General features: G+C 33.5%; 1 protein-coding gene across 4 annotated transcripts in view; it reads left to right on the top strand.

The window, feature by feature from the left end:
• Positions 1-20,690, top strand: part of LOC150104697 (CCR4-NOT transcription complex subunit 7-like) — a 161,762-nt gene that overhangs the window by 85,911 nt on the left and 55,161 nt on the right. For all 4 annotated transcript variants that reach the window (XM_090395281.1, XM_090395280.1, XM_090395282.1 and 1 more), the window contains one exon: positions 4,930-5,123. In XM_090395281.1, coding sequence (XP_090251407.1) covers positions 4,930-5,123 — 194 coding nt within the window. The remainder of the gene's footprint in view (positions 1-4,929; positions 5,124-20,690) is intronic.

Here is a 20,690-nt window from a genome sequence, read left to right as displayed (position 1 = left end):
CCACTGAGGTGATATTGCTATTCTACAGGTGTGCATCTAGTTGTGTGATGCACACAACTAGAGCACACCCTGAATATATGCCCCCTGATATATATATATAGTGGAACCTCGGTTGTCGAACATAATTCATTCCTAAAGGCTGTTCAGAAACTGATTTGTTTGAAAAACTGAAACCATTTTCCCATAAGAATTTATGTAAAATGGATTAATCCATTCCCAAATCCTAGATGATTGCTTATTTAACCCTTTATAACAGTACTTCATGCATAAAATCATATACAAAAACAATGAAAATGCATAGAATCTTACACAAAATGAATAAACACAATAAATAGATAAATAAATATAGATGAAAATTGATCGCCTCTTTATTTTTGAGTATTGTACAGATCGTTGATTTCGCCATACTGAACTGCATAGCAAGATCTGAGACACGAACGCCATTTTCATGTTTGGATATGATTTCTTTTTTCACTCCTATCGTGGTTCTAACAACTTTTCTTTTCGCTTTGCTGCTATCACCATCCTTCTTTGGCCCCATGGTGGCTTATTTTGATTCTCGTAGACAGGCTTATACGTTGGTTATGCATTACTAAATCACTTAAGGAATTGAGCAACGTAGATATGAATATAAATTAAATTACACTTTAATAAATATTTCCGATATTTCGGCAACGTCACGTTGCCATTTTCAAAAGGAACTTACAAAAAAAGGCACGTGCACGTAGGCAATACAACACAGTAACTGAGAATGAAGAAATGAAGCTAATTGTTCTCCTAAAAGTCCTAAAACCCCTCTAGCGGGCTAAGTAGGTGTTCTTGGCCATTGGGCTGAAGGGTGGCTTATTTAATAATAATTTATATAAAAAAAACAACAAAACGCAAAGAAAATCAAGAACAGACACTACAAATTCGAGCAGGTGTCTGCACTGAGTGGAGGCTACGGCGTAACTAATGCCCCCCCGTCATAATCTCAGCCTGCGGAGCATGTGGTTGCCAGTTTGCCTGTTCGGGAACCGAGATTTTGTTTGAAAACTAGTGCGTTTTTTTGTTCAGAAAATATGTTTGGGAACTGATTTGTTCGAGATGAGAATCATTCGACAACCAAGGTTCCACTGTATGCGCGTGTGTGTTTAGGAGATGTTTATTTTTAAGATAAGTAGGTAAACCAGTCAATGAATAAATGGTGTTGGAATTATTGAAATGATGAATCCTCTAGGGGTTGTCTGTGACATTCTGCTATTTTGGTCCATTTGTGCTGAAATTCTCAGCAGAGACCATCGGCAGCATAAACAAATATATTCCAAATTTATTCAAAACATATCGAATAATGTCATTTATCTGCTCAGATCCCTGTAATTTTCCTTCTTTTTGGTCTGATCAAGCTGAACTTCATAGAGAATCTTAAGCAGTGTTAGAAATGATGTAACCTCTATAGATGTCTGCAAAGCAGGAAATCCCATTCTATGCAATCGCTGCTTTCGTTTTGGTCTGATTATATTATGCTGAAATTCTTAGGGACGTTACACAACCTAAGAGGAATGCTGAACTCATTCAAAATTATTTGAATGGCGTTGTGTGCATCAACAACTTTTCTGCCTATCCCTTAAACTATTTCTTCATTTTGGTTTATTTGTACTTAAACTGTGAGAGAACCTTAACGAAACTATACAGTATTTCGAGTTGGGTTGACAATGCAGTCTATACCAGTGTCTTTGGAAGAATAGGACAACAGTAATACTTATCTTCAAAAATTGCTCTGATTCATTCATTTATTGGATTTGTACAGGAAATTTTGGCAGCTGTGTCCTGTTGAATGGCTCATTCCAGAACTGGAGTTACAGTAGACCATATTATGGCATTAAGGATTCTTGAGATGGGAGCTATCAAGTCTCAAAATTATTTATCCTAAGAGGTTGCCATGACTCTTGATCCAGTAGCAAATATGTACACAATATAATATGTATTTGCTGTTTCCTAAATTATAACCGTTTTTCCTAAATTGGAGCAATCAAGCTTCAAATATAACATTTTGAAGACCTTGATTGCTCCAATTATGTTATTCTTTCCTATATCCAAATATATTAAAGTCAATCGTGGAGTAAGATTATTATTATATATATTTTTATTTATATTATATGTATTATATATATTTTTATTTTAGTTGGTTAGAATGTTACAGATTTGTATCCATGATGGTGCATTGACTTCAAATTCAGCGTGTTGTGTTTATCCAAAGAATGAAGCTCAATTATAAAAATAATGAAATATAATGAAATATTTACTGTACATGTATAAATAAATATATACAACAGATTCAATTCTATAATATTAAGTGATTCTCTCTAAAAAGATCTGACATTCCTTTTTTCTATAGAATTGCAATTAGTAAATAACACTAATCACTCGGCAAGCCAGGCTGGCCGAGTGGTTAGCGTGTCCGCTGTCCAGTCAAGAGGCTGTGGGTTCGAATCCCACCGTGGGCATGGATGCTTGTGATTGTCTTTGGAAATACTAGTGGTGGTCGGCAGTAGATGGCATTGGTGTAGTTGTGGTCAGTTGGTGGAGTGTGAGTGGTGGAAGCAGAGTTGAGAGTAGATGCCCTCTGTCGATGAGTCTTTGGACTCCCTGGAGGTGACAAATAATAATAATAAAATTAATTTCTACTATTCTGTATATCTAACCTTTTAATACAAATAATTGAATACCCATTCTTGGAATTGCACAGTGTGAACTCAATAAAAATATCTTTCACCCTCTCACTCACAGTTAATAATCCGAGAGATAACATCAAATAATTTGCAAAACAAACTGAATATAACATTCAGCTAAAAGTTCTGTAGCTTCACTTGGCCACATGAGAACTTCCTTTGCAGCATTTATTTTGTTTTTACTCATTCATTAATTCTGTCTTATCTCTCCAAGTCCTTAACTAATATAATTGCATATGCAGTTATATTAGTTAAGGCTGCATTTAGCTAATACAATTGTGTATGTCTTCTTTCTGTAAGCAAGTTTCCTTAAACATCTTTTCTTCATTTTACTGAAATAGGCATGAAGAATAATTGCTCAGACAATAAGAGTACATTAATTGAACAGTTCCAAATGTACTTCCAATAAAAGGAACTTTACTACAGATTCCATCTTGCTTCTTGGATATGAAGCATATATTACTTATTTCTTGTATATGAAGGCTTGGTACATTATAAATCAATATGCTATCCTTCAATTATTGACTTCACAGACTCCTTGGAGAGTAGTTAAAGATACATATAAAAACTTTTCTGAGATTAGAGAAATTAACTTATTAATTTATTAGACCTTTTCATTTCTCCTTCCCTGCTAGCATTCTTGTTACCCAGTGACAGCTGTTCTAAAAAACAACTAACGCACATGCTCATTATTAAAATTCAAGTGACAAAAATGGCTACCGATACTACATTGCTTGTATGTCATGATAGTGCATTGTATAAGAACACTACTGTAAACAAACATAAGTTAATATGTAATATACAAACAACATTTCTGTGTTATTTCCTAAGGATTATAACATATGGTAAGCAATCTTACTACTGTATGCCCACAGATGCGAGACCTTTCGACACTTCTGTGCATGTCAAAAGAAGGAGAATCCATTCCGATATTAGGGTAATCAATGCTTTTCATGGGATGATTGTTTATTATTATACGTTGGAAAATTAGCTTTTCTTTTATGAAAATTTTAGTCATTAAACTAGTAACTATTTTGTTTGTACAACAGTTGGAAAATTTACATATAAAGCATGTGATTTCAGGTGTTGGTGACCAGTTCATACATCCTTTATTTCTTTCTCCCCTTCAGCATGAATTGACTATTCTTGGCACATTACCAAGGTAATATACCAAGAATAGTCAATTCATGCTGTATGCCCACACTTTGGTGCTATGAAGTGTGGGCATACAATTACTCATTTAAGTCTCTTTTTGTTATGGTATCACTTAACTATATGGTGGCTGCAGTAATACTAAGCATATAATTGTATTACTAAATCAAACACACACACACATGTTTAGATTCTCTTATGATTTAACAAAAACATATTTCTCATTAATTCCATTAACCAAATTTTCACCCAGCTTACATAAAAATATATTTAAAAAAAAACAAACAAACATAATAAGTAAAATGATTATGTGATTTTTACAGAAGTATCTGTGCAAAAGGAGAAAGCAAAAAAGTATGTTGGCTATTTTTGCTCTAGTTATTTTAGTAATTTGATTGTTTCTATGAATGTTATGGGCTTTTTTCTGTTGAAATAGCTCTATTGAATAAATTATTATAGCAATATGAATCGTCTGATTTTTCTACAATACTTGACTTAAGAATGACTACTATGAACCCTTGATTTCATATAAGCATCACTTCTTCTTTATACATCACTAGTTTTACACTGGAAAGAAAATATAATAGATGTGATTTTTATTTTAAGCTGGGGGATCATCCTTAAATGATGTTGCACTATTTGATGGGATTCTGATGCATAAACCAATCTGTAACATGGTTTAAATAAGAATGGTGATATCTCATCATAAGATGAGCCATAAAAAATAATTAATAAATGGCAATTCAGGAAAACCACTGAATGTAGATGATTTAAAAATATAGTACCATAGCTATTATTATTGCATGTAATTGTTGAAGTTTCAAAAATAGAAGCAGTGTTTCAAAGATTGTGGAAATTTTAACACAAAGCTTAATGTGTTTACACTTTTTTAAAAAAATTTGATGGGACATGGAGGGTGAGTGTCTCAAGTTCTTTCACAAATTGGGGAGGGTCAAGAAGTCCTAAAGAAAGTGTAACATGATTTAAGAATAACACACTAAAGGATTTGGAGCATATTTAGATGCTTCAGTTACTATGTTTTTATTTATTTAAATTTTTTATGTAGGATACTGAATTTCCTGGTGTTGTTGCCCGTCCCATTGGCGAATTTCGGAGTACTGCTGATTACCAGTATCAGTTGCTGCGCTGCAATGTTGACCTCCTTAAGATTATTCAACTAGGATTAACATTTCATGATGAAGATGGTAGAGTGCCACCAGAATATTCAACTTGGCAGTTCAACTTTAAGTTTAACCTTACGTACGTATTGCAATTGTTTCATATACTTCAGTTTGAATTATTAGGCCATAATTTCTTTGCTGTCTCTCTCCTGATGTGTATCCTTAAGGAGTATACAGGATACAATGATAGTATTTTTTTTTTTTAAAAAAAAAGGTTTACATGATTACTAATTTTATGTTAATGATTTTCCTCCAAATCTTATCTTTCAGGATCCCAATATTGTCAGATCTTATATTTTGGTTTTCTAAGGCAACTGTGACTGAATCAGTCCATCTTCCTGTCTTTTTTCCTACTATCCATTCCTGCTATGGGAGACTGTAGTGAACATAACTATCTGAGAAGATCAACTAAGTTCACATGCCCATGAATGTTAACAGTGTTAATTACCTTTAAAATATCTTCATTTTTAATATGATTCTGCTGTTGATTTTTCTAATCTTTATTATTCATTATTTATTGATTCTTCTATTCACATCCCTAATTTTTCTCAACTCTCATGTTTGTAGTTCCTAGTCTTTGATCAAATGTTTTATACCTAACCCAGCTCTCAGATCCATAAGTTAAAATTACTTTGAATACTGCCTTGTATACAACCAAGAGACAATGATGGTACAACAAGATGAAATACGCCTGTTTGGCCCGAGTGGTTAGCATATCCGCTCTTCCACCAAAGGGCTGCAGGTTCAAATCCCGCTGTGCGCATGGATGTTCGTGATTGTTTGTGAAAATACCAGTGGTGGTGGTGATCGGCAGTAGATGGCGTTGGTATAGATGATGAAAGTAGTAGCGGAGACGGAGAGTTGTGGAGTGTGTCCTCCTTCGATGAGTCTTTGGAATCCCTGGAAGTATCATGTAATAATAATAATAATATAAACGTCACTTAAGAATCAAGGTTAGATAACTGGGAGGAGACCCACATGATCTGTAAGGAACATGGACAATCGACTAGAGCTCCTGACATAATGTCTGGTCCACAGCTTGACATGGTGCATCTTGTCAGTGGATATCCACAGGATACTGAATGAACGAGGATGTGCTGACAATTTGGGATTTAGACCTTAGCCAACCAAATTGTATTTTGTATTGCCATAAACCAGATAAAGACATGATGGTATGTCATGTTGAAATTTCATGTAGGCTGGGGGCACTGGCTAGTTTAAAGACACTCATTGTTTTCATTATTCGTGCTCCTTTCATTGACAGGCACCATCACCATAAGAAGCATCAATGTAAAAGAAGTCAAAACCAGCAGGAGCACTAGAGAAGTACTATGTGGACATAACTGGTGTTATTGAGACAAAGAAGACTGAAACAGATGAAATCCTACTAAATAATACATATAGTATGTCAGTTCGGGAAGTGACGATATTCAAGACCACTTTAAAGATAAACTTCTTGAGTGGCAGTTTCAAGTAGGGTTCATCATCATATTCCTGATTTGTACTCTCAGGGGATGTGTAGGATATTATGTTAGCACCACAAGGAAAGTTTACACCATTAAGAACTTCCTATCAACAATTTTCCTCATCAATCTGTTACCTCTCAGGACTAGTATCATTGGATCTTATGATTCGGTCTTCTAAAGCACTTCTTACTGTATCAATCCACTTATATCATTGTCTTCTTCTGGGTCTTTTTCTTTCTAATTGCCTGAAATTTGGCAATCTGTCTATGTAGAATCTGTAAAGATTACTTTCCATTTTCTTTTGCACTTGTTTATACAAGAGCAGTAGCTATCCAGCATCCCTTTACTTTGCAACTGTAAACACAGTTGCAAAGTAAAGGAGTAAAGTCTAGGTAGCCAGCTTTCTTTCTTTCTGATTCTCCGTGAGTCAAAGTAGATGGGTTCTTCTCTTTGAGCTTCGCCACCAATGCTGGAGTGCCTCAAGTTTCTGTACTATCACCTATTCTCTTTCTCCTGTACATAAATGATCTATTCACAATCACCATTAATGCTATCTACATCTTTGCAGACAGTACTCTCCATTCATCCTAGTCATTTGACAAACCATGTAGTACTCTGACATCCCATGCTACAACATTATCTACAACCAGTTCCTTAAACACTGATCTACACACTGTTCTTCAGTGGAGCAAGGACAACCTTGTTATGTTCAATGCCACCAAAACAATCTTGCCTTTTCTCTCTCAAAAGAGATCTCAGCTAACCTACGCTTACCATCACCAGAAATCACCAGACACGATCAGATCTCTCTACTTGAACTAATATTTAACTTCAGTCTCTCATGGCATAAACACATCACATTAATAGCTTCCTCAGCATCTAAGAAATGTAGTGCACTGAACTTGCTTCTCCTCTTCCTCTTTTATTCCACCCACCTCTGTCCTCTGAAACAGCCTTCCTCATGAAGTATTTCCAAACAACTACAACCTGGCTCTTCAAAAAAAAAAAAAAAAAGACAGTAAACTTCTATCTCAGCATGCTCAGTCCTTATCTGTATCTCACACTTGACACTGATGTGCTCATAGGTCTCTCAACCTCTTGTGTAAGGGATCAATATAAAAAAAAAAAAAAAAAAAGAAAAAAAAAGAGGAAGTTGTTGTTGCATCATCCTCCTTCCTTTTGAGAGGTGATTAAATGCTTTCATGTGAATTCTGTAGTGCCAGACTAACCGTAAGTCATATTTTAATTGATTGCCATCATTTCATCAATGATGGCAGGTATTATTTTAGCTGTATTCATAATCTGTCTATGCCCTATACATTCGAGATTTTATCTCGGACTCACCAAGTGTCTTTTGTTTATAAATTTTTAGTGAAAATCAATATTTTGCATCATATATAGACTTTGCATTATTTTTATTTATATGTTTTATATATAGACTTTTAATATCTGATTATTTTTATCTGTGCTTTATGAACTTTTTTTATACTTGTTTTTCATTGATATTTTACACTTACCTTTTATATACATCTTTTTTTTTTCATACTTTTTTTATACATAGATCTTTTACATCTGCCTTTTATATGCATCTTTTTTTACACTTTGTTTTTTGTACATTGTTTTTTTTTAATTTATCTTTTTATACATTCTTATCTCTATCAGTTTATGCCTTTTGTTTACTTATCAAGTTATTTACGTTGTGTATTGCTATGATCTTTTCTTGCTCAGTATGACAATAGCTATCCTTGTGCCATAAAACCTTAAAACACAAACATCCTTCATTCTAATATCCCGATTTTTTTAAAATCTGTGATTTATGCCAATCTGTTCACCCCCCCCCTCCCAATTCTCAGAATTCTCATATCTTATCTTAGGTCTCTTGTCTTTAATCAAGTGTTTTACTTCTAACCAAGCTCCCAGATCCCTAAGTTAAAATTGATTTGAATATGGCATAGAGTTAGTGTTTAGTGTCTTAACTAATTTCTCTCTTATTCCATATAAATTTATTCAATTGACTTCCTACCATGCAGTCTCTATGAATTCTGTTGTTTCTTGCCTTTTTTTTTACCACTGTTCTATCACTTCTCGCTTCATTCAATAATCTTTCAAAGTAATTACTCCAGACATCTAGAATATCTTCAATTTCCATGTCACCCATTATCTCCAATTCCTTTAACAGTATGCTTTCCTCCATTTCTAAGCTCCATTTGAAAATTTTGCCACCTTCCTGATGTTTATCTTCTATATTCTTATGTCTTCATATAACTTGAGAGGAAGTGTTCACTTGTTTGCTGATGATGCAAAGTTGGGTAGAGCAATTGTGAGTGCACAAGATGTCAAAATTTTACAGGATGATTTGGATAGTTTGGAGGACTGGGCTAGGAAAAATGGATGTGAATTTAATGTGGCAAAGTGTAAGGTTATGCACTTTGGGTGAAAAGAATAGCAGCAGTATATCGCATTGGTGGAATCATACTCCAGGAGATTGATGAGGCCAGGGATTTGGGAGTGTTGGTGGATAGGGAGTTGAAGTTTAGGGGCACATTGCAAAAGTAACTAAAACAGCTCACCAAATCACTTGGCTTCTGAAAAATACTTTAACATGCAGAGACGAACAAGTTGTTGTTCCTCTGTATCAAGCCTTGATAAGACCCCATCTGGACTTCTGTGCCCAGCTATGGACACCAGGGTTTCTTCGTGATGGAAAACCCTGGTGCAAATTAACATGTTAATATCTTTATTAAGAATGTTGAAATGCAAAATATCATTTTGCATTTTGACATTCATTTCATATCCATTCATTCCTAAATGCAGGAATGAAAGAAATCAAATCAGCACCCTTTAAATATACTTCGAAATGTCAACGAGTTACTTGAGTACTACAAGTTCATTTCATGAACATGTAGCAGGCAGAAGGAAAATTCAAGAACAGATATTCAAATATTCAATTTAGAAATGAAACCACTAATACATAGCAGTCACTGACTTAAGTCACAGGATAACAACAAAGTCAGTCTATGTAAGCAAAGAACTAGCATTGTGATTACCTTCTAAATATTGTTTAATTACCATATATCATATGCCATGGAGCAAACATAAAAATCTGATAAAATCTTCCATGTTTATCCAATGCTTACACAATTATGTTTAAGAACAACTCATTTAAAAAAAAAAAAAAAGAATGCATAACTTAAAGGATTCGAATGCTCTTGTGAAATTAAAGAACAATCCAAGTTATTAAAAAGTGAAACAACAAATGGCTGCTGTAATAATAGATACGAAACAACAGTCCAGATGAAGTACTCAACATGTTAATATTTGTTTTAGCACTGCAATTATCCTCTGAGTCAATTTGCAATCTTTACTATATGGCCCTAAACTTCAACTTTATCTACTAAAATTTCAATACCCAACTGGCATTGCATGTTAGTTGCATTCCTGATTAACCTGCCTATCTTTGCATCATCAGCAAACAGCTGCATGTTTCTTGTCAAATCCTTCCTAATGTCATTAATGTAAAGACTGAATAACAATAGACAATGGACTGATTCCACTCATCACCTTAAATCTTAAACTTCATATACTACTTTTTGACATCCGGGAGCAAGTCATCCTTTTTTATCCAAGATAATAGTTTATAATCCAATGCTAAGTCTTCCAACTTATGTGACAACTTTTCATATTGTATCCTGTCAAAAGCTTACAGCAAAATCCAAAAATATCATTGTGTATCAATTCTGCTTGTTGAATTTAACCATAACATTATTTTAATGGCTAATATAGCCTACTTTCATTTAGGAGTGCCCCCTTATTTTTTTACAATGTCATTGGCTCTTTATCCAAAATCCTTAGGGCATTACTGAAGTGTTATAAAACTAATATATGAAGAATAAAATAGGAGGAATATCTGGATGTACCTTTTTTGGATGTTTTTTGTCTCCTTATGCTGGTGATGTGCCTTCATCTGCTGTTAAATGAAGGTTTTTTTATTTTTTGGGGGGGGGGGTGATGGTAAAGTAATGTGGAGGAAATTATTCAAGGAGAACCAACCTACCAGTCTGGAACTGCAAAGGGTAGAAGACAGACCATAAGATGATATTGTATTAAGTTGACCTCTATGCCAGATCTGATCAAATGCCCTGGAAAAATAGCTTTATACCCAGAGGTGGACAATTTCATCTAGGAGACCTGCTATGGATTGAGTGTGAAAGAATTCATAATGGTAGTCACTGATTAATTAGTTGATCTCTAGGTTACAAAAACAGTGACTACTAATAACCTTCTTCATAATTTTTGAGAGAAATGAGGTAAAAACAACAATTTGATAACTGACTTATTTGCTCTCATTATAGGATAGATATCAAATAATATACAAATTGTAAAGCCTTTTGATATAGAATATAAGAGTGCTAACTGTTAATGACAACTGTGTGTGTGTGTGGGGGGGGGGAACAAGAATGCTATCAGCATCCAGAAATCTTCATTCTGGCAAAGATCAGTGTAGAGATGATGTCAGCTGTAGTTGGAATGATGTGAAGTGTTTGCCTTGGTCATTTAAATAGGCACTGCGAAAGAAGAACTGCACCAAGTCAGCTTTATTTTTGGGTGATATTACACTCATAATATCCAGACCTGAGAAGGGTAAAAGCACGGATGAGCAGGTGAGTCAAATAGCTTTCACAAGGGAGCAAAAGAAATAAATGCCATTTGAGTAGAAGCAAGTCTTCTCTGCATTCTTTAACCTGTGTTGAAATTTGTGCATTCATCAAACAGAAATTATATGATCCTTTATAGGTGTCACTTATTCCATGGTTACTTAACTTGAAGAAATTGAATTCTTCAAAGCTATTCTTTGAAGAATTTAATGAAAGATTGTTGTGAAAGAACATGCTGGACATGTTCTATACATTCTCCACTGACAATGCATAAAATATGTAGACACAGAGCAGTTACTTAATTTAGTTAAAATATAATGATGACTTGTAATGGAGTATAACGTCATTTGCATAAAAGAAAAAGCTCAGTTTAATATCTCTGTTTTGCATATCAGATTTAATGTGGTTTCCCTTTCTAATGTGACGAAAAAAATAAAATAAAAAGACGAATAGTGGTGGAATAGAATGCACACAAACATTCAACCAGATTATATCTAAATATCACCTAGTACATCTTGTAAATCTAACTGTTGGCTTATACTTAATCTATATGTTGTTACCATACAATAGCATCAGTATAATTTACATCATATAATTGCAGTTTTAAAACGCTTTTCACTTGCCACTTTACCACATGCCTTTTCCAAATCTACAAAACTTAAAGATAAAATTCCTATGTTTTTTCAACAATTTGTCTTAAAGTAAAAATCTGATCCTGACAACCTTATTTGACCTAAATGCAGCCTCCCCTCCCCCACTTCTTCTTCACATCTAATCTCATCTACAATTCTTCTTAGCTTCTTCTCAAGCATGCTCACACAAATTTTATCTGGGATACTCAGTAAAGAAATTCCTCTGTAATTCAGCCTTTATTTAATAGATGAATAATATATTACACCTGCTTGTATACCACAGGTATATGGTAAATCAGCAACTCTGGAATGGTTCTTACAGAATTCTTTATCAGTAACAAGCTTTACATTATGAATACAATTTTTAAGAAAACCCCCAAAAGAAAATGAACATTGCAAAGTCCAAATGAAGAAATAAAAAATGAAATAGATTATATACTGTGTAATAATAAAGAAATAGTTCAAGATACCTCAGTACTAAATCAAGTAAAAACAGGAAGTGACCACCAACTGGTGAGAGCCAAAATTAAAATAAACCCCAAATTGGAAAGAATAAAATGGCTAAACAACAAAAAATCAAGAAGTTTTGACTTAGAACCTATTGAAAACAAGAAGAAGGATTATGAATAAAAACTCAATCAAAACTAGACTTAATAAATATATTTGAAGAAGACAAATAAAATAAGCAAAAACCTAACGGAAGTAATAATCTAAGCAACCAACAAATTCAAAAGCAACAAACAACAAAAAGACCATAAACTTTCAGAGGAAACATTACAACTACTAAAAAAGAGACGAAATATGAAACAAGACAAAAACTTAACTTCTAAAATAGAATATGCAGAACTATGCAAAACAATAAGGAAAAGGATGAGAAATAAAATAAGATCTTATAGCACTACAAAAATAAAGAAACAATTGTAAACAATAAAAATATGAAAATACTAAGAAAACATTTATCAGTTGGCAAAAGTCAAGTAATTGCAATAAAAGATAAGAATGGAACTATAATAAGGAACCAAGCACAAATCCTAAACAGACTAGAAGAATTTTATAAAGAACTCTATAGTGATCCTTCAAATATAAATAACTCTTCCCCATCACATTGGAATTCATCTCCCCCATTCACCTCAGATAAAATAAAACAAGCATTAAAACAAATGGAAAATGTCCTGGGAAAGACCTAATTCACATAGAATTAATTAAATGGGGGAGGAAACAACATAATTCACCATGTCACAAACTTACTAAATCTATGCCTAGAAAAGGGGAGGATACCAGAAAACTGGAAAAATGCTACTCTGATACTGTTATAAGATAAGGCTTTACCACAATTGATCATATTCATGCAGTAAAACAAATAATATAAAAACCAGAAGAAAACCAATTGTCTCTCTGTTTAGCCTTCATTGATTATGAAAAAGCATTTGATTCCATCAAAACTAATGCAATAATCAAAGCACTCCAGAATGGGAGAGTTCCTGGAGAATATATGGACCCCTCCAGGAAATATACCATCCTGCAACAGCAACAATCCAACTTCACACAAACAAGCATTTGTTTTAATGCTTGTTTTATTTCATCTGAGGTGAATGGGAGGGAGATGAATTCCATATGTGATGGGGAAAGAGTTATTTATATTTGATTTATCTATTGATAAAAAGTAGCAATAAAATATCAATTGAAAAAGGTGTCCGACAAGGAAACTCTCTATCACCCAAAATCTTTACAGCAGTCCTTCAAGAAATATTTAATAATATAAACTGGACAAACCTTGGTATAAAAATTAATAACAGAAACTTAACACACCTAAGATATGCAGGTGATATCATAATTTTTGCACACACTTCAGAAGCCCTTAATATAATGATAGAAGACCTATATCATGAAAGCAGAAAAGTCGGTCTAAAAATAAAGAAAAAAAAAAACAGAAAAGAATTTTTGCAAACACTTCAGAAGACCTTAATATAATGATAGAAGACCTATATCATGAAAGCAGAAAAGTCGGTCTAAAAATAAACAGAGAAAAAAATTAAAATCATGTTCAATCATTTTGTAATAATAGAAAACAATTTCTTGGAAAGAATCTCTTCATATACATACTTAGGTCATCTCATTGATCTAAACTGTGGACTTCAAAAGGAAATAAACAGGAGAGTTCAACTTGCCTGGAGTGCATTCAGAAAATTGAAAAGCATTTTTCAAAACAATGATGTCCCACTCTGTTTCAAAAGGAAGACATTTAACCAGTGTATACTTCCGGTCATCACATATGGTTGTGAAACTTGGTCTCTAACAAAAGCACTGGAAAATAAACTAGCAACAACTCAAAGAAAAATGGAGAGGTTGATGCTAGGCATCACATTAAAAGATAAGAAGCGAAGCACCTGGATAAGAAGCCAGGCTCATATCACTGACATCATGCAGCACCATAAGCGACTAAAATGGAAATGGGCCAGACATCTATCCAGAAGAGAAGATGAGTGATGGACCACCATACTAACGAACTGAATTCCAAAAAAAAAAGAAATTAGGCCAAGGACGTCCTGAAAGAAGGAGGAGTGATGAATTGTCAAATATTGTTAGAGAAAATTGGTCAACTCTTTCCAAGAACAGAGAAAGGTAGAAAGAACTGGAGGAGGCCTTCATCCAGCAGTGGACAGAAAATGGCTGAGAAGAAGAAGATGAATAATATGATGATTCTGTTCAAATCATCTGGATTTAAACCTTCTCATCAGGTCTTGAATTATGCAGAGCAACTGTACGTTTTTTTTTTAACATATTTCATATTTAACATATGAAATTCATATATCAGCATTTTTGTTAGAATGATATTCTGACAGAAATGCAAACCATCACTCCAGATGCCCTTTCACATTTGAGATTTCAATCAGCTTTTTCTATTACCAAAACGGAAATGTATTCATAAATGCATTCCCCTTGGAGTTACTGTTTACTTCAGTTAATAATTTTGCAGAGTACAGTTGACCCTTGAAGAATGCAGGTTTGAACTGCACAGGTCCACTTATATGCATTTTTTTTTTTAAATAAATATATTGCAATATTTTTTGGAGATTTGTGACAATTTGAAAAAACTCACAGACAAACTGCATAGTTTAGAAATATCAAAAAAACTAAGAAAAAGTTAGGTATGTCATGAGTACATAAAATATATGTAGATAATAGTCTATTTTATCATTTACTACCATAAAGTATATACAAATCTATTATAAAAAGTTAAAATTTATCAAAACTTATGCACACAAACACAGACCATAAATGGCCATTTGCAGTTGAGAGAAATGTGAATAAACGTAAAGATGCAGTATTAAATCATAACTGCATAAAATTAACTGTCATTAATTAGTTAATCTGTTATATTAATTAACATAAAATAAACATTTTATAACCATTCATTCATTAGTGTATAGGTAGGCTACTGCAAAGCAATTGTATCGATTGCACTATGCTACCATAAAGTAATCATACTGCTGCTGCTTTGTTATCAATGCGTGAATTGTTATACCTGAAAATAAATGCGCATAATTTCTTTTTCACATTATCTTTTCATTTTTATGTCTAGTGTTAGTAAGACATATAACATCTGCAGTGTTTTGTACCACTTAAGACAATATTGATGTAGGTACTCACGGAGAGATGATTCATCTCGTAAACAGACGATGAAAACTTATGGTGTCGATAAATATAATACAGTACTGTAAATGTATTTTCACTTCCTTATGATTTCCTTTAATAATATTTTCTTTTCTCTAACTTACTTTATTGTAAGAATACGGTATATAATACACACTTACCACACAAAATGTGTTAATCGACTGTTTATCTTATCGGTGAGGCTTCCAGTCAACAGTAGGCTATTAGTAATTAAGTTTTTGGAGAGTAAAAAAATATACATGGATTTTCGAACAACGTGCAATGCCGGGGGAGTGGAGGGTAGGTTGTATTACAGTTGACCCTTGCACAACCCCATGTTGTGCAAGGGTCAACTGTAATACTAAGAGTAATCCAGGATATTCTTTTCTTCAATGTTTAAGTCATAATCATCATTTGATTCCTTTTACAGTATCCTTTCCTTCATTTCTAAGATTTTCAATATAGCATCCTATACATTATGCAGCTTACATAGTACCTCAAAGGATGAAAAGGATACTATAACTACAAGATTAAGTTTACATTACTAATCTCCTGTTAACAATTTCCTCTAAATTAATTAATATATCACTTGTCAGTGCTACAATTTGTTAGATCTTGTGTTTCTGTCTGTAGAGCACTTCTAACTGCATCAATCCACCTAGACCTTAATCTTCCTCTGGTTCTTTTCCTGCCACTTTAGCATCAAACACCTGTTTTGCTTCTCCCATTCTGTTTAAGTGACCATAATGATAACAATGCCAAGTTCCTTCTTAATATCATCATTTTTAATATGATTTTGCCATCTATTTACCCCCCTATTAATTTACCCTATTAATTTAGTGTTTTCACTGATTTCTCTCTTATTCCATATTAATTTATTCAACTTGCTCCCTGCAATACCAGGTTGGTTAATCTATATATTTTCATATTTAATCTGCAATCTTCACTAAACTCTGTGTGTAAATAGGTGAAAGGTTTTTCTTGTTTTATAGGTTTTCCATTCCAGATGGAAGTAATATTTTAAATCTTCTTCCTACTTATTTTCATAGTCTTTATCTTCTTGTTGATTTCATGATAAATTTGTTACAGGTTTGTCATAAATAGGAGTACATCATCATCTGTATAAAGCAAAGAGCTACATTTCTTCTTCTTCTTTGAATTCCATCTCCTATCAGAGGTCGGCGACCACCTTGGCAAATTTTGAGCAATCCTCAGCCACTCTAAACAGTCCCTCAGAGCTAATGCCAGTCCACTGTCTGATGTCTGCCTGCCCAAGATTTTCTTCGTCTTCCTTGTCCTATTCTTCCATTTATCTTCTCTTTTATAATCAATTGAAGTATCTTATATTTTTCGCTGTGAAGTAGGTGACCAAGATATGCAGTTTTTCTTCTTTTTATGATATCTAAAAGTTCATGTGATTTCCCTATTTGTTCCTTAATTCTTGACTGGACATTTTTGCTGTCCATGGGATTTTTAACATTCATCCGTATAACCACATCTCAAATGCTCCAAGTTTTTTTTTTTCCTTATCGATGTTGTCTTCAAGGTCTGGTATGCTGTATGGTGCAGAGAAGTTTCTGCACCATACAGCAGTACAAACCATACATAGAATTTAACCATGCATACTCTAAGCTCTAAATTTAAACTGCAGTTACACAGTGTCGATTTCATGAGAAAATTTTTTCTTGCCATTTCAATTCTTTTATTTCCATTTCTGGATTGCATACTTCATTTAACCAGCAACTGAGATATTTAAATTTTGTCACTCTTTCTATTTGTTTCCCATTTAAAGAAAGTGGTGAATTAAGAATTGTTTTTTTCCTTATGACCATGAATTTAGCTTTGGTGATATTTATTATTAATCCTATTTTTTTATTTTCTTCGTTCACTAGTTCCAGGAGATTTCGAAGATTCTGAACACTGTCAGCCAGGAGAGCTCAATAACATGATATGTCATTATCATATCATATGTTATTGATGATTTCACCATTTACATTAATCCCTTCCACTCTTCCTTTTAAGATTTTTTTGAAATATGGCTTCTGCATATATGTTAAAAAGGAGAAGTGACATCACACATCCTTGCCTTACTCCTTGTTTGATGTTAATGGAGTCTGTAATAATGTCATCAACTTGAACAGCTGCCTTTTGGTTCCAATATTAGTTTCGGTGATCCCAATGTCCTCACCATCTAATCCAATTCTTTTCAATAATTCAATCATTCAAGTATGTTGGACTTTGTCAAATGCTTTCTCAAAGTTGATGAAACAAATGAATACTTCCTTGTTTTGGTCACTACATTTTTGGAATAAGATTTGAGAACAGAAAAGAGCCTCTCTCATTCCCAAGCTGTTTCTAAAGCCAAATTGGGTATCACTGATGGTGTCTTCACATTTTCTGTATAACTTTTTTTGAATTATTTTCAGAAACATTTTGAGAACATGACTCATTAGATTGATCATTCTATAGTCATTACAAGTTTTTGCATTTGCTTTGTTAGGTAGCATGATGAAGGTCGACTGTAACCAGTCATCAGGGATTATGTCTGTATCATAGATCTTATTAAATAGCTTCACTAATATAGTAATGTTGTCGCCTTCTAATAACTTTACTATTTTTGCTGGTATTCTATCAGGGCCTAAGGCTTTACCATTTTTAGCTGAATTCAGCACACATTCCACCTCTGATCTTAGAATGCATGGACCTTCCATCTGTTCATAAGTATTTTCTGGGTTTTGTCTGTTATCAGTAAAGAGTTTTTTCTACACATTTCACCCATTCTTGTATTTTATCAGCCTTTTTACCAGATATTATTTCTCTCTTTTTGTTTCGAAGGATACATAGTTGTTTTTTCTTAAGTATGCCTGAGGTCTCTTTCAGTTTTTTGTGTAGATTAAAACTATCATGCTTTTCCTGTAGAAATTCTATTTCTGTACACTTTTCATTCATCCATATTTCTTTTGCTTCTTTGATCTTGTCTTTAATAATTTTCTGAACCTCTTTATATTTTGTTGAACTATAATTTTTATATGATCTACATTGATCCAGGGGAGAAAGAATTTCGTCAGTTATCCAATCTTTCTTTTTTACTGCTCTATCAGGACACAAGGTATTGGTACATTTCTCTATGAAGATAGATTTTAATTTGTCCCATGATTCATCAACTCTCATGATGTCATCCTTCTTGATAAGTGCTATCTCTTGATTCAGATCGTGACTCAGTTTTTTCCTTATCTCTGCATTTTTTAACTTTCCTAGATCAAACCTTTTTTGTTAATGTTTCTTAAGTATAGCTTTCAGTCTAAGTTTTAACTTTGTCACCAGTAGGCTGTGATCAGAAGCAATATATGCACTAGGATAGGTTTTTGTACTCTTTATGGAACTTTAAAATCATTGATTAATTAGCAAGTAATCAATTTGGTTTCTGACTATATTTGCATTATTATCCTGTGGTGATTGCAAAGTATATAGCCTTTTGGATGGTAGCTTAAACCATGTGTTTGTTAGTTCCTCTTCTTGGCAGAAATGAATAAGACGATCTCCTCTCTCATTCTTGTTCACAGTACATGTTTGTCAATTATATCTGCACTTCTACCTTTCCAAACTTTAGCACTAAAATCACCCATGATGTTAATATCATGTCTCTTTGTATTTTTCATTAGTTCTTTTAATTGATCATGATATTCTTTGATCTCAGTATCATTCTTGTCAGCAGTAGGTGCATACACCTGTATAAGATTAATATCTAGTAGTTGACCTTTCAGTTTTAATAACATCATCCTATCTGAGTGGGGGATGGAGATCAACAGTGACTTATTGGCATCTTTGTTTAATACTATTCCAAGTCTGATTTGATGATTATTTTCACTACTTCCAGAGTGGTATATTGTCATGTCATTAACTTGAGTTTTGCCACCTAACTTCACTCATTCCTAAAATTCTAATTTCAAATCTTTCATCGCCTGAGCAATAGGTATAGGTTTTTATGTCCTGTCCCTCTGCAGATGAAGTTGATCTTTCCATCTTAATCTTGGATGTCTGTGGGCTCTTCTTCCTGTAGGTTTATATTTATGCAAGTTTGGGAATCCTATTGTTATTCAGCCTTTCTATGTGGTGTAGCCAATTTTGCTGATATTCTTCTATTTCTTGTATGATGTTTTTTGAATATAATCTTTCTCTTATTTCTGAGTTTTTCTTTTTATCTAATCTAGTGAGTCGCAGGAGAGGTCTTAGAAACTTCATCTGTCTGCACTGCTTCCAGTCTTTGTTTTAGAATCCAAGTTTCACTTCCCAATTTAAGAGATGGTTTAGGAGTCATATTATGTAATCTTAATCGAGTTTCTTTAGTCATTTGTTTTCCTAAATTTCTTTTAATTTTGCCATTCATTCCATTGTAAATTTGTAGTCTTGCTTTCAATTGTGAATCAGTATTGTATTGCGACATTATATTTCCCAAGTATTTGAATTCCGTAACTTGCTCTATTATTTTATTGTTATTGTTTCGGAGATTTTCATTAAAATTTTTTTGCAATTTGATTTAGATGGTTAGTTGTAATTTGGAGTTTATCTTCTGAATTTGAAATTAGTACTTGATCATCTACATAAAGTATTATATTAAGTTGCACATTAGTTGTTACTTTAACTCCATCTTTGACAGTTGTTTACCATTCTTTTAGCCGGCCTAGTTGGCCGAGTGGTCAGCATATCTGCTCTCCAGCCAAAAGGCTGCGGGTTCGAATCCCACTGTGAGCATGGATATTTGTGAAAATACGAATGTTGGTGGTCGGTGGTAGATGGCATTGGTGTAGATGATTAAAGTAGTTAGTGGAGTGAGTGATGGAGACGGAAAGTTGTAGAGTAGGTGCCCTCCCTCGATGAGTCTTTGGCCTCCCTGGAGATGTCATGCAATAAATAGAAGAAAAGTGGACAGATTAAATTCTTTTCTTTATTCTATGATCTGTTACATCGTGAAGGAGGCATCTGTGCATCCTGTACCTCTTCTAAAACCACAATTCTTCTTCTAAATAATTTTCTGTGTATTTAATTAATGTATTCTTTAAAATGTTTGCATATAGTTTAAATGCTGTTATTAAGAGAGTAATGCATCTGTAATTTCCACATTTGTCCTTGGGACCTTTTTTGTGAATATTTATTACTACTCCAGTTTCCCATTCTTTTGGGATCTTTTGATATTTCTATATGTTATTGAAGAGTTCAAGTAGGTTTAATTTTAAGCTAC

The sequence above is a fragment of the Typopeltis vanoorti genome, chromosome 7, assembly GCF_054136105.1.
Source record: "Typopeltis vanoorti isolate ZY-2024b chromosome 7, IOZ_Tvanoo_1.0, whole genome shotgun sequence".
NCBI classification, from domain to species: domain Eukaryota; kingdom Metazoa; phylum Arthropoda; class Arachnida; order Uropygi; family Thelyphonidae; genus Typopeltis; species Typopeltis vanoorti.
Note: the sequence above shows the minus strand (reverse complement) of the source record. Positions and strands in the feature narration are given on the sequence as shown.